This window comes from Mus pahari, chromosome 9 (assembly GCF_900095145.1).
Source record: "Mus pahari chromosome 9, PAHARI_EIJ_v1.1, whole genome shotgun sequence".
NCBI lineage: Eukaryota > Metazoa > Chordata > Mammalia > Rodentia > Muridae > Mus > Mus pahari.
Genome location: NC_034598.1, coordinates 58770113 through 58784134, shown reverse-complemented (window position 1 = coordinate 58784134; position 14022 = coordinate 58770113). Strand labels below are relative to the sequence as shown.

At 44.7% G+C, this 14022-nt stretch overlaps 1 protein-coding gene across 1 annotated transcript in view; it reads right to left on the bottom strand.

The window, feature by feature from the left end:
* Nup107 (nucleoporin 107) overlaps positions 1-14022 on the bottom strand; it is a 39615-nt gene that overhangs the window by 1118 nt on the left and 24475 nt on the right. Inside the window, exons 22-27 of the mRNA XM_021204595.1 lie at positions 12728-12840; positions 11953-12055; positions 9263-9423; positions 7941-8066; positions 7136-7249; positions 295-462 (exon numbers count right to left, since the gene is read on the bottom strand). Coding sequence (XP_021060254.1) covers positions 295-462; positions 7136-7249; positions 7941-8066; positions 9263-9423; positions 11953-12055; positions 12728-12840 — 785 coding nt within the window. The remainder of the gene's footprint in view (positions 1-294; positions 463-7135; positions 7250-7940; positions 8067-9262; positions 9424-11952; positions 12056-12727; positions 12841-14022) is intronic.

Sequence of the window (14022 nt, the reverse complement as noted above, 5' to 3'; positions counted from 1 at the left end):
ACTTATGCTCCTATGTGCAGACAGAGGCTACTCACTTATGCTCATGTGTGCAGACACAGGCTACTCACTTATGCTCATGTGTGCAGACACAGGCTACTCACTTATGCTCATGTGTGCAGACACAAGCTATTCACTTATGCTCATATGTACAATTTTGAAAAACAGTACACCAAAGCTGGAACATTATTTTCAGAAAATGCAAGAACTAAAAAATGTAAACAGGCATACACAAATATTATCTTTCAAGCAAATGGAGCAGATAAAAGTTGAAACTGCAAGTGGTCACAGACTCACCAGATAGAGCTTGTGGCGCTCAGAGGACACCATGTCGGCCAACTGCAGGCACTCCTGGTACTGCCCGGTGCTGTGCAGTATGGTGTGAAGCAGGAAGCACAGCATGGGGAGACAGAGCTTTCTCAGTAAAACCATCTGATGCGTCCGCTCAGGGTCATCCTCAGCGTCCTACAGACAGGTATCCAGTCACCATCTGAACAACTACACACCTTACAAACAGAGAAGTCGACTACAGCCGGTGTGGGGGCTGGCACCTGCCATCCCAAACCATAGTACCCAGGGAGCCCCGGCAGGAGGGCAAGTGCAGGGTCAGAGCAAGCCCGGTCTGCACAGTGTGCTTGGCTGCCAGAAAGACCCTGCCTCAAAAACATTAAAAAAAAATTAACAACAAAACCAACAAGTGAGTCAGGTTAGCAGTTAGTCAGATTGGCCAAGGACAAATGAGAAACATGGAGGGAAAGCTGCATCTACAGTAGACAGGCGTATTTCTCATTACTACTATTAGCTAAGCAATCCAGTATAACAACTGTTTAGATAGCAAGTGTGCTAAAGTAGGTGTTCGAGATCTGAGAGAAGCTTGCAGACCAGGATGTGCGAGGGACATATGAGAACATCATGCAGCCCCTCTGATGTGATGAAAGGGAACCGTTTCATCTCCACGAGGTCCAGGCATGCTGAGGGGTGACCATGGAGTCAAAACCAGAACAGGAAAACACTAAATTTCTTTTTCCAAATCTTACCATGCTTATATTTAAAAATGTCTGTGTACATGTTTGTAAGTGAGTGGGTACATATGTGTATGGGTGCACATGTGCGCATAAGCAGCAGAGAATCACCTTGGGTGTCGCCTGCAGGAACAGCGTCCGTCTCATCTGAGACAGGCTGCTCACTGCTCTGGAGCTCTCTGGTGGGGTTGGACTGCCTTTCGGACAAGCGCCGGGCTCCTCCTCCTGCCTGTCCTGTCCCCCTCAGAGCTAGCACTGGAAGGGAGTGTCTGGGCATCAGACCCAGGTCCTGGAGCTTGAAAGGCACCATCAACTGAGCCATCACCCCAACCCTCACCATAGCATAGCTACTAAAATCTAAACAGGTAGGGCCAATCATATTAGCTGGTCTATCAAACTAGAGTTTTGTTTTTAAGTAAAATTTTAGGGCCGAAGACATAAAGATGAAGAGACTATGGAAGATGAGACAGTATGAAATATGCTGCTGCCAAGGGTACTCCCAATGCATCTAGAATCATAAGAGTAAAAACAAACAAAAATCCCCAGTTATTTCCCTCAATACTTGTAACCCCAGGATGTCTATGATCTGGGAAGTACAAACCAATCTGACCATAATCAGGCCAGCAAGGAGGGTCAAGACAGGGATGGCTGTTTAAGAACATGTAAACTTCTAGGAGAATATTTCTTTTTACGGTTTAAAAAAATGAAAAAAGTAAAAACTGTGTGGACTTGAATAATGGTTAAGAGAAGAGAGACCATAGTTTAGCCGTTAGGAGCACTGGAGGCTCTTCCAGAGGACCCTGGTTTGATTCCCAACTCCCACAGGGTGGCTAACAACTTTAACTCCAGTGCCAGGGGATCTGATGCTGTCTTCTGGTCTCCACTGAGCACTGCATGCACACAGCACATAGGCATACATGCTGGCAACACATTCATACACATGAGCACACGAGACTAAACATAGAAACTAATTTTAGCAGGGACTGGTGACGTACACCTTTAGTCCCAGCGATCAGGAGGCAGAGGGAGATGGATCTCTGAGTCAGAGGCCAGCCTGATCTACAGAGTGAGTTCTAGGACAGCCAGAAATACAGGGAGACCTTTCCTCAGAAGTGGAGTGGGAAGAAAGGGGGAGGGGGGAGGGAGGGAGGGAAGGAGGAGGAGACACAAACACAGAGACACTTCGCTACTGCAAAAACAGTATCTCCAAATATGAATGGAATCTTTCTGCTGTCCATCCATCCTTCCTTCCTTCCTTTCTCCCCCCGCCCACCCTCTTTATTATATGTAATTACACTGTAGCTGTTTTCAGACACCCCAGAAGAGGGCATCAGATCTCATTATGGGTGGTTGTGAGTCACCATGTGGTTGCCGGGGTTTGAACTCAGGAACTTCGGAAGAGCAGTCAGTGCTTTTAACTGCTGAGCCATCTCTCCAGCCCAGAATGGAATCTGGAATCTTTCTAACAAATTAATTATCTGGACAGTAAAATGCAGAAAAAACCCAGTAGCCTTTTTATGCCCATTGTATTTTCTTATAACAAGTTGGAAAACCAAAGTCTTCAAAATCATTTTCAAAAACATGAAACTTCCTGAAATAATTTGTAAAACAAGAAGGGAGGAGCTGGAGCTATGGCTCAGAGGCAGCGATCACATACCGCTGTTAGAGAGGACCTGCTATGGGCGCTCACGCCGTGGGAGCTCCAGCCCCAGGAATCTGATGCCCTTCCCTCGCCTCCACAGACAACTGCACTCAAACGCACACAGCATATCAGAGACACACACACAAATAATTTAATTTTTAAGGAAGCGCTGGGAATGGCCTCGGTCTGGAGAGCCCTTACTACCGTTTAATCCCTAGCGCTTGGGAAGACCCTCAGAACGGAGGCCTTTAGAAGAGCCCCCAGTGTAGGGTGTAACTGAACAGCAGCAGCAGCAAGTGAGCAAGCTAGCAGTAGCTGCTCCTTTGAGAAGCCTCATAAATGACTTTACGACAGGCACAGTGTACTGGCTGACACAGCCCCACCCCAAAGGCAGACGGGGCAGGAGGGTTGTGTTGGGGCAGTCTGGTTTGGCTGCACAGACTCGGGGGTCAGGGGGAGAAGAGTTCTCTTTCCATGTTAAGGCTGTGCAACGTCAGGAAGCATTTCTGCAGGGCAGACGCTGCAGGAGCGAAGCACCGTGACAGAGGGTGTGGTAATTCTAGCAGTGACAGCCTACCCAGCAAGGCTTCCTCAAGGAAGGACCACTGCCTGTTACCTGCTAATACTGTGCTGAGGTGTAAATGCGGAAGACCAAGCGTTAAAATGCTTAACTTAACAATGAAAATACTTCTGTTTCTTAAGGTACTAACTTCAGAGGTAGGCCTAACATGTAAACACCTTAAGAGCTTATTACTCAGTTTGGGGACTCCTACATGGAAGACAGTCTTTCCTTGTGCACAGCACCTCTGGCGCAGTCCGCCTCTAAGCAGCAGCAGGCTCCTTTATCTCATCTCACAGCTCAGCCCAACAGAGACAAGGTCACTCAAGGTCACTCTGTAGTTACCGCGGTGGAATCATGCCAGCGTCTCATGCCAGGGATGTGTGTAGTACACAAGGACAGCTGGCCAAGTGGGTGGTGGAGCTGACGTCATCATGTGCACATGACATGGAATCTGCCTGTGTAAGGGAAGGGTGCAGCTGTCTAATGCCTCCGTCAGTAACGCGCCAGCAGGAGTCCTACTAGCTTCTTCTTCCTAAGTATCTAAGAGCCGTGCACTAAACTCAGTACATAAACTCAGTCTGACCTTTGATATCTAATAGTCGTGCACTAAACTCAGTTACTATTTGACCTTTGAGCCATTACCTTTTGAATTAGTTCTGAAGAAGTAAAGTAGACTAGGTAATTTTTATTTATTTATATTTTTAAAGATGTATTTGTGTGTGTGTGCGTGCATGCACGCGCGCGTGCACCTTGTGCACCACTGTTTGAGGAAGATACAAAAGGGAGTCAGATCCCTGGGAGTTGGAGCTGCAGGTGGCTGCCCCGCCTGACATGAGTGTGGAGGTCCAGGATTGGATCTTCTGGAAGGGCAATGCCCTTAACAGCTGAGCCACCTCTCAGGATTTGTAAAATTCTTGATCATCCCTTGCTTTACAGCTCTTGAGATTCTGGACTATTTTATGGCTTTTATTATCTAGTCTAAAATTAATAATTAAAATAAAAATATTTATATGTAAGAATGATCCTCAAACTTTGGTATTTTGCAGTATTTAGATTTTACTTCACTAGCTCAAGCATGAATCAGAAGAGAAAGGTGTGGCCTAAGGAACCCACTGAACATTTAAAATTATGCTGATAAGTTTTATTAACTTTAGAATTAAGAAGATGACTCTGGCCAATTGGTGGTGGCGCACACCTTTAATCCTAACACTTGGGAGGCAGAGGCAGGTTGATTTCTGAGTTTGAGGCCAGCCTGATCTACAGAGAGAGTTCTAGAACAGCCAGGGCTACACAGAGAAACCCTGCCTCAAAAAACGAACAAAACAAAACAAGATGGAGTAGTGGACTCTGGATTAGTCCCTCAGCTTGTGGTTGCCTAGTGTATGTCCTGTATTCAATCCCCAGTACCACAAAAACCAAAAGAGCCCAGAAGTAGACTCTATAAACAGTTATTATCAGCAGCACTCAGAGGCCCTAACCCCTGTTAATATTCACATCTTGTCAGAAAAGCAAAGCTAAAGAGGTAGAAAAATCTAGTAATTAAAGAAAAGGCAATAGATATGCTGTGGGGGATTAGCAGAGGAAAAGTCGTCAGTGCACATAACCTGTGGAACAGAAAAATGTTGAGAACGACGTACCAGCTGCCCCACATGCAGGATTCCTAGTTCTCTTTAGGGATCAGTCTGCAGAAGCAACTGAGTAACCATTCTGTCCCATCTTACAATCAGGCCTCGCAGTAGTGTGTAGTAGTGTGAAATGTCCCCTTAGGTTCTGTGTGTTTCAATATTGGTCCCCAGCGGGTAGAGCTGCTGAGGAATGTTCTGGAACCTCAGAACATAGGGAGTGGAGGCTTGCTGAAGTGTAAGAGGGTGAGAGCTATAGCCTGACCATACTTCCTTCCTAACTGCAGACACACCAGCTACCTCTCACTCCTGCTGTCAAAAGCTGCAAGCCCAAACGAGCCCACCCTCTCAGAAGCTGTCTCTTAGGTGTTTGGGCACACACTAGATACCGCTAGAGCAAAGGCAGAAGAGGAAATATTTCAGTTTCCCTGAAAAGAGATGGGGATGCAGTATCTGCAGATAGTCCTGGGGTCTACGGGAACACACCGACCTGACAATGGTGACTGCAGTGAGCAAGGAGGATCAGGGTGGGGAGAGGGGTGAGAGAGGAGAAGAAATTATCATTTTCTCATACAGTTAACGAAAATGGCACACTGTAACAAGAGAAGATGAGAGGCAGAGCAGAGAGACAATGGGGAAGTCACTAGCCCGGGCCCCAGCACTTCCCCCACTGAACTCTGTACCCAACGGCTCTCTGTGTAGTCCCTCCCCACTCAGCATTTCTGCTATTTGCTCAAGACTCTCAAGCATCCTGTCCAGATCCTTTCCAACCTTGCCTCTCCTTTACTGATACGCTGTGAGTCCAACCCAGGGCCTCACGCACGCCAAACTTGTGCTGCCAATGTGCTACCCACAGCCCAAGTGATCTCATCTGAACTTGAAATATAACTCAACTGTGATTTTCTTCTAACACTTACATCTCCTGGAGGGAAAGGGACAGCTGAGGCCCTGACTCCTGAGCCTCCTGTCTCAGTCCCCCAAATGCTGGGGTTTCAGGCATGTGCTGTCACTCCTGGTTTATGCCATTTAATACTTCTGCAGCCCACTCTTACTACAGAAGTGGAAGCCTGTATTTAAGAAGGACATGCTGAGACGTGTTCATGGGCAGTTGAGGAGAGGGTATCACAGCTTACAGTGTCAGACCTACCTGTTTCTAAGTCAAGTTAAATATACACTATTAAGAATGTAGGCGCAGGGCGGCTGGAGAGAGGGCTCAGTGGATAACAGCACTTGCTGCTCTTGCAGAGGACCTGGGTTCAGCTCCAAGCACCCACATGGTGGCTCACAATGATCCCTTAGTCTAGTTCCAGAAGATCTGTTCCCCTTCTGACCTCTGCAGACACTATGCACACGTGGTACATATGCAAATGTGTAGGCAAGTGTTTGAATACAATAAAATAAATAGATCTAATAAAAATAAAAAAAATACTTAGACTTGGGTTAGGTGGCATTTATCTGTAAACCAGCAGAAAGAAGGATTTCAAGTCATGGCAGCCTGGTACATGGTGAGTTCAAGGCCTGCTTGTACTATATAATAAGACCTTAACTCAAAAACTAGGTGAATAAATGAATAAATAATACCATTATTCTAATGGTCTAGAATTTTTAAAATTAGACTTTAGTTAATTGTGAATATATTGAAAATGAATAGTTTATTAAAGAATGAAATACTTAGGGCTAGAGAGATGGCTCAGCAGTTAAGAACACTGACTGCTCTTCCAGAGGTCCCCAGTTCAATTCCTAGCACCTACATGGTGGCTCACAACCACCATGCAGATGTTCTTATTTAGAAAAGGAACACTAGAAGATGCAGTGCATGGGATCTTTCTTGCTGTTGTTGGTTTATTAATTTATTAAAAAAGGGGGCTGGAGAGATGGCTCAGTGGTTACAAATATTTGCTGCCCTTCCAAAGGCCAAGTTGGATTCCCAGCACCCACATGGCTGCCCATAACCGTTTCTAACTCTACTTCTAGGGATCCAATCCTCTTTTCTGCCTCTGTGGGCACCAGACATACATGTAGGCAAACCATTTATACACATAAAGTATCTAATAATAAAACATGTAATAAGCTTATTTGTGTGTGCAGTTTATACACACGTGCTTTGGTACCCATATGTGGGTCTGCGGTGGAGGTCAGAGGAACATTTGCAGAAGTTGGTTCTCTCCACCATTTGAACCTTAGGGTTTCAACTCATGCTGCCAGGCTTGGTGGCAAATGCCTTTACCAGCTGAGCCATCACAGTGGCTTGTTAATATTTTGAAAGCAATAAACAAAACACACAGCTCACCTCTCTGACATCCACCATCCATCCTCCATCTACAAACAATAAGACGTTGTACATTTTCTCCTTTACATCAGCAGTTAGGGCATCCAAATGTCCTTTCCAAATATTATGATCCATCTGCAGAACAAACACAAGCCAGACATAATGAACCAAATCAACACATGACACATGTTTAGAATATAGACAAAACCATCATTCTTATGAGCTGACTCAGCCAGCCATGTATATAAAGAAAAACTATTAACAAAGAGGAGATAAAAGGAATGCTAAAATATTTATTTAGTAAATGACTACTATTGTCTAAAGGCTTGCTTGCTTCTTGCTTACTTTCTCTTATTCTGGTTTTCTGAGTCAGGGTCTCACAGGTGTAGCTCTGGCTGGCCTGGGATTCGGGAAATAGAACAGGCTGGCCTTGAACTCACAGAGATCAGCCTGACTCTGGTTCCCAAGTCCTGGGATTAAAGACACGAGCCACCATGCCCAGCAGCATTTCTCAACATAAACCAGCCACGGAAAAGCCAGCACGATTCAAAGCAGAATGTGTAATATGAATATCCCACCCTGATCAGAACATACATGCTCAAACTGACCTACATACACACATTAAAGATTAAACAAGCCGGGCACATGCCTTTGATCCCAGCACTCGGGAGGCAGAGGCAAGTGGATTTCTGAGTTCGAGGCCAGCCTGGTCTACAGAGTGAGTTCCAGGACAGCCAGGACTGCACAGAGAAACCCTGTCTCAAAAAAAAAAAAAAAAAAAAAAAAAAGATTAAACAGGCTCATCTCAGACTTACATTTAACTTACCTCGTATTTCTTTTCTCTGTGTTCATAAGCCACTTTCTCTGTAAAAGTTGCTTGAGATAGTAATGTAGGTTTCTGTGGAGCCGAATTCATATGTTTAAACCATTCATTGAAGGTTTCATGGGCTTCCTAAAATGTGAAGTTAAACAAGACGAAAACATGATTTCACATTTAGTTTTTCTCAGACAGGGTTATCCTCTAGACCACGTTGGTCTGGAACTCACTATGAAGCCCAGACTGGCCTCAGATTTGTGGCAATTCTCTTTCTCGGTTTCCTCAATGTTGGAGATTATAGAATGTTTTCACTTTTACTGCTCAAAAGTTGTAGATCTTAGAAATAATTCTCCCTCAAAAATCATGAATAAGCAAATGTTCTACACAGTGACAAATGGCGGCAAAGTATCTTGTGTTGTTCTCAGCATCAACACGGCATTCTCGTGTCCTGCCTCCAGTCGCTCTGAGGCACGTGTGCTCTCTTCTCTTCTTGATGAGCATACTGGCTTCTATAGCCAAGGACAGACTCTGCCCTCAAACCCGGCCGTCTACCTGGTCCACAGCGTCACGAGTGTGCTAAGGACCTTCGGCTGCCAATACCATGACTTTTACTCTAATATGCATGGAGCGCCTTGCCTTTCTAAGTCTCTGACAAAAACAAAGGCACTACGGTTGCCATGGACACAGTTGTAATAAAGTAGCTGCATGGGCTGGAGAGATGGCTCGGCAGGTAAGAGCACTGTCTGCTCTTCCAGAGGTCCTGAGTTCAATTCCCAGCAACCACATGGTGGCTCACAACCATCTATAACGGGATCTGATGCCCTCTTCTGGTGTGTCTGAAGAGAGCAATGGTGAACTTATATAAATCATTTAAACAACAACAAAAAATTAGCTGTAGGTGTCACACACCATTTCATTTGGTCAGCGATCGACACATTCACAACAAGGTCATGGCCATGCCATGCCATCACCCCCATGAGTGAGGCAGCACTGACTTTAAAGGGTGCCTCAGTTGGATCTATCACCACCTCTGGAAAAAGTTACAACTCCCAAGGGCTCCCAAGGGAGATGGCTCAGCGGTTTAAAGCACTTGCTACACTTCCCGAGGTCCTGAGTTCAGTTCCCTGCACCCATGTTGGGCAGCTCACAACTGTCTGAGTCTAGCTCCAGGGGACTGGATGCCTCTGGCCTCTAAAAGCACCCGTACTCATGTACATAGACACACTTGCAGACATATACACTGTTACACAATTAAAAATAAAAAATTATAGAATTCACTTTAAGAGAGGATCGGGAACATCACAAGGACTGTAGTTTCTTCTCAGGCTCACCAGATAGGCTCTGATACACAAATGCTCTCGGATAGCATTATCATCTTCGGCAGGAAGAGGGCTCTCCATGCCTTGCTCCTCCCACTGATTATAGATTTCTGCGATGGAATCCTGAGGAATTTTCACAAATACTTCTTTTGCAGCTTCGTGTTTCTTTAATGCTGTGAAAAAATTCAGTATATATAAAATTCTGCATACTGGTGGTTTCTGTTTGTTCTAGGGTCTCTCTACAGAGTCCTGGCTGGACTTGAACTCTCCCTAGTGCTGGGATTATAGGTGTGCACCTCCACACCTAGTCTTGTGTTCTGGCTGCTTCTCACAGCATCAAATCACTGATTCTATTTTAGGTCACAGATTTCTTCAAACGCCCTGGCGATCTTTCTACTCAATGGGCTGGCTCTTTCTTAACTCAGTGTGATAGGGACCCAAAAGCAGTCATTTTCATAGATACCTATGTCTTCAGGAAAGAAACTCTATTTCCCAAAGGCTGAGAGCTAATGATATCATTTACAACACTACAGTTTTATAATTTGTAATCATCTGCCATTACTATAATGGAAACTTAAACTTACTATTAAATGAGTTTGGTTTCATAATACAAAGCCTGACAGAGAAACTGGCTCTCTCCCCTTTGGTGGGAAAGATCAGAAACAGAAAGGTGTAGGAGGTGGCATTCTGCCTGAGAAGCTGGCTGTGGCAGGCAGCTGACTAGAAACTATATCTTCTCACAGACACACGACCTGTGTCTTCTCAGGGCTGAGCTTGTGACATGACAAGAACATCTTTTAGGAACAGAATCAGAGCAGATTTTATTCTGCTTATAGATATAGTCAAATAGCTTCTGATCTACACAACTTAAGTTCAAGTCTATCTGGTAATTGTGTTTGGAGAAGCACACTGAACTGTAGTCTCTCAGAGACAAAAAAAGAGAAGTTATCTGTACAAAACTAGCCGGCGATCTTGGCTGAAGGAACCGTTTTTTGCAGTGAGTGAGTGAGTGTAAATGAGGGTCTGCGACTCTCAGGTTGCAAACCAAGTGTTGGAGTGTCCCAACTCCATCACCTCTGCTGCTGTGATAAAAAGTGACACAGGGAAGACAGGGTCTCCTTTAGCTCAGCTCCAGGTTACAATCCATACGACAGCAGAAAGTCAAGGCAGCAAAACCTCCCAACAGTCACACTGCACCCACAGTCAGGAGCAGAGCCTGCAGCACGCTCTCTGGCCCTCAGCTCCATTTCTCTACTGTAATACAGGTCAGGAAGCCTTGCCTAGGGAACGGGGAGCTGCTTGTAAGAGGTGAGCTATGTAAATGCTTCTTGGTCTCTGAAGGATTAATTTGTTCTCTCAGTTCCTGTTTCTAGGTTGTCACCAAATTCGGTGTCATGGTTTATAAGATGAAGTTTTGTGAAGTTTTATTTTAGGGCATTACTAAATAATGGCCTCCCTAAGTGCTCATAAAGGAAATTCCCTCTGAAACTGTGACTGGCACGAGGAAACCTTTATAATGTCTATGTGGCTAGGACTCCTGCGGAGCTTGCTCAGGTGTCTGTGCTAGCACATGAGGTCCAATGCCCTTTTGCGTGGGGTCTCTCAGCCTTTTACCTGCACATGCAGTGTGGTCCCTTGGTACCTGTTTCTGTCTGGAGATATACATAGCAGGTTTTGCTAAAGAACTACTGACTTGGGGCTGTGAAGTGGCTCAGCGGTTGGGAGCCCTGGCTGCCCCTCTAGAGGATCCAGGTTCAATTCTCAGCACCCACAGGGCAGTTCACAATTGTCTGTAACTGCAGTTTCAACAAAGCATGCATGTGGTCACATATGTATACATGCAGGCAAATACTCATACACATTCAATAAAATCATTTTAAAAAAAAAAAAATTATTGACTCGAGACCAAGGTGACCTGTGCTCTGTAAGTCGAGGAGCTAGCTGAGGGGCAGTGTCAGTAGGTAAAGGGACTCACTGCAAAGCCCAAATACCAGTGTTTATCACTGGGACCAACATGGAGGAGGGAGAAGCTGTAAGCAGTAATAAGGATATGTAAGATATTCTCTGATCTCATACATGCACCACAGCACATGCATACTCCCCAGCTCAAAACAGTAAGTTAATAAAGAACAAGCACCTGCCATTGTGATGGATGAAGGTCAAAACTGAACTCTAATCTCACAGACTGAACATGCTGGGGACATTCAGCACACGTCTGTAATTATCACCAGCCTGTTCAGTGTTTACTCAATTATTTTCTATCGTGTGTACGAGTGTTCTGCCTACATGTATGTATGCGCACCAGGTGTGTATCTGGTACTTACAGGAGCCAGATGCCCTGGAACTGGAGTTATGGATGGTTGTAAGTTGCTGTGTGGGTGCTGGGAATTGAGCTTGATTCCTGTATAAGAGCAGTAAAATCTCTTAACTGTGAGCCATCTTCTCTGTCCCAGTAAATATTTACTGAATGAACGGATGACCATTCTAAAGTCAACTCAGATGGTTTCTCTATGGATGGATGGATCAGATGGAGCACAGGTGGAGGCAACTGACTGCCTAAGGCCAGCTGGTCCTGAGGTGAGCTTACGGTTCTTACCAACTTTCTACCTTCCCATTCATTGAATAAGTGAAAAGTTCTGCAAAAACAAAACTAAAGTCCAACATGTGAGGATCGGCTCAGAAGCTGTAAGAGGAGAACCCACCTAAGAACTTCCTCATGATGGCGTTGCCTTGCCTCAGGGCTTCCGCTCTCTGGGCCGGGTCAAACACCAGCCAGTCAATCACATCGATCTTCAGACGGTCCTCCTAGTCAGTGAAAGACCATAAAATCCATTTTTCTTCAAAGATAATTGCAACTGAGTGGAGCTCGTGATGCACGCTAATGGAAACCATTTCCCACATTATAGAAAGTTATGAGACACCCCAGTCGGCTCTGCTCAGCAGTTCTCTACTGAACTACAGACAACCTCACTGGTCTGTGAATCTGGAACTAATGACTGTTTGTCCCACCAACCTAACTCATCTGCTCTGGGATGCAGGAAATAGCCCAGGGCTCACAAACACTTGGCAAGCACTTCAGCACAGAGCCACACTTGAAGCCTTCCATATCAGAACTTAAAACTGTCGCTGCTCTTTGTCATTTAGAAGACATTGAGGGTGGAGAGATGGCTCAGGAGCACTGGCTAGTCTTCCAGAGGTCACGGGTTTGATTCCCAGAATCCACATGGTGGCTCTGTAACTCCAGTTCCAAGGGACCCAGTGCCCTCTTCTGGACTCCTTGGGCACCAACCATGCATAAAGTACACAGACATATATGCATGCAACACACTAATGCACATAAAATAAATATATTTCAAACATGAAAAGGCCTTTATGTTCTTTAAAAGGCAGAAGCTAGTGTAAAAAGGGAAGTAGTCCACAAGGAACAAGATGAGACTCGAAGTTTCATTAAACTCTCAATCCCCTCGTCCACATTACCTCAGTAGTGCCAGTGTCTAGGGATGGAGCCAGGTCATGGTGACTAAATTCACCATTATCTTTCTTGCGAATATTCTCAACTACAGTTTTTGTTATCGTTGCAACATCCAAGTCTAAGGAATTTTTGGAAATAGTAAAAAATAGAGTAATTATTAATATGAATATTCTTTGAACAGTTACAATAGTTAGTAAATTTGGAGTGATTCTTTTTCATATTTCTGGTACTGATGATTGAACCAAGCTTTATAGATGCTGGATAAGTATTCTGTCACTGAGCTATGTCCCAAGCCCTAAAACAATATATATTACACAGTGCCAGTGAGATGGCTCAGCAAGTGACATGGCTTGCCACTAAGTCAGGTGACTGGAGTTCAATGCCCAGGACCCACGTGGTCATCAGGACCGTCGAACATGGAACTTGAACATGTGTGTACTGCTAAAAATTTATTTTAAATGTAATATATATTTAAAAATACTACAGAAAATATCATAATTTAAAAATATCCTAGACTGGGTGTGATGACTATGCCTGTCGTCCCAGCACTTGGTAGGTGAGGGAGGACCACTAAACCCGAGGCTAGCCTGGGCAAGCTCCAGCTTAGGCTACAGAGCAAGAGTAAGTTTCTCTAAAAAACAAAAGCAAAATATTTATACAAGTAAAAGTGATTTCCATTTTCTAAATGAATCTCACTGAGACTTTTACTCCTGTTTTTTCCCCTCAAATAAGACTCACTCTAAGACAAATGCCAAACCCAAAGTGAAAGCCTGCACACAAAGGCCAACCGGGAACCGAGAAGACGGCTCTGCGGGTAAAGCCTGTGCCACACAGGTGTGACGACCTGAGTTCAAATCTCCAATGTGATCAATTGAAAAGCTGGATGCTGTAGCCTGGGTGTGGAACATAACTTTTGTGGGGAGATGGAGGCAGAGGGAGGAGAAGCCCCAGAAGCCCCTGGGCCAGCCAGCCTGTCCCAGCGCAGGAAAACAAGAGACCCCACTTCAAAGCACAGTGGAAGATGGGGACCAACATCAGAGGTCATCCTGACCTTCACACTTTGCTGTAGATGTTCATGCACAAAGACAACTTTTTAACGTGAATAGATATAGGGAATAAATATGATAAAGGTACCTATAAATATTCATTTGAAAAATGATATAACAAAACTCATTATTTTATGTAATATACACCTTAAAAGAAATAATAGCTAAAATTCTCTCTCCTCTTCTCTTCTCTTCTCTTCTCTTCTTCTTCTTCTCTCTCTCTCTCTCTCTCTCTCTCTCTCTCCTCTCTCTCT